Here is a 1,114-nt window from a genome sequence, read left to right as displayed (position 1 = left end):
CCTGGGCGACAGAGCGAGACTCCATCTCAAAAAAATAAATAAATACAAATAAATACTTATATGGACACTATTTATTTTCCAATTCTAACTGCTGAATGAAGAGAAATGATTTCAGAATTAATCACCAATCCCAACCACAAAGACAAATTCAGCTTTGAGGAAGCCACATAAACCTTAAAACATATGGGGGAAAAGTCTGTGCTGTTTCACAGAAATTTCTGGGTTCTAGCCTGGCTCCAGAGTATCCCCAGTTGAAAAGTTACCTCACAAGATAATAGTTTAATTTGGCCTGAAAACTCCTAGAGTTAGATGATAAGAAAAACACTTTCCCAAGTTGTTCATGTAAGCTTCTAGAGCTAAGGTTGTCTCAGTAGAAAAGAAACTGAAGAAAGGAAATTAGGGAAATGAGAAGACAGCTGGAAAAATGAGTATCTCTGTGGAAAAGAAAAAGAACTCTACTTGTTCTAATACAATTAGGCAAGATAATAATTCTGAAAAAATTAATAGATGAAAAAGATAAATCCATACAAATCATTAATATGAATGTACATTTAATCACAAGAGGGCTTTACTTACATCTAATTGTTCCCTTGTAGGTTCTGGTGATCGATCAGGGATTAATAAATCAGGAGGGTCATCAAATGGATCATCTAAAATCACTGTATGATTTATCCTTACAAAATAAATCCAAATAAAATGTTATATTTAAGTTATTTCAGAATCCATAATTTATTTTAATAGATTACAACAAATTACTTGATTATCTCTAAGGCCAAAAAAAACCCATATTGCACATGGATATTACTAACCTAGATATACTTTCACAGTGAGTGTTGCTGTTTTACATTGAGTGATACCATATTTATTACCCTGCATTACTTTAAGATGTAAACTAATATAACTGTCTAAATCTTAGTATTTTTGCCCTATTTCTCAATTAAGAAACTAAATTAAAGCATTAATAATTCCTCCAGCTAGATACAGAGGCTCACGCCTGTAATCCCAGCACTTTGGGAGGCCGAGGTGGGTGGATCACGAGGTCAGGAGATCAAGACCATCCTGGCTAACACAGTGAAACCCCGTCTCTACTAAAAATACAAAAAATTAGCTGGGC

At 34.0% G+C, this 1,114-nt stretch overlaps 1 protein-coding gene across 1 annotated transcript in view; it reads right to left on the bottom strand.

Moving 5' to 3' along the window:
* The window catches only part of PPIL4 (peptidylprolyl isomerase (cyclophilin)-like 4), a 29,525-nt gene that overhangs the window by 17,533 nt on the left and 10,878 nt on the right, over positions 1-1,114 (bottom strand). The window contains 1 exon segment of the mRNA XM_011947382.1: positions 460-673. Coding sequence (XP_011802772.1) covers positions 460-673 — 214 coding nt within the window.

This window comes from Colobus angolensis, unplaced genomic scaffold (assembly GCF_000951035.1).
Source record: "Colobus angolensis palliatus isolate OR3802 unplaced genomic scaffold, Cang.pa_1.0 Scaffold263, whole genome shotgun sequence".
Classification (NCBI taxonomy): Eukaryota; Metazoa; Chordata; class Mammalia; order Primates; family Cercopithecidae; genus Colobus; species Colobus angolensis.
This window is presented reverse-complemented; position numbering and strand designations above follow the sequence as displayed.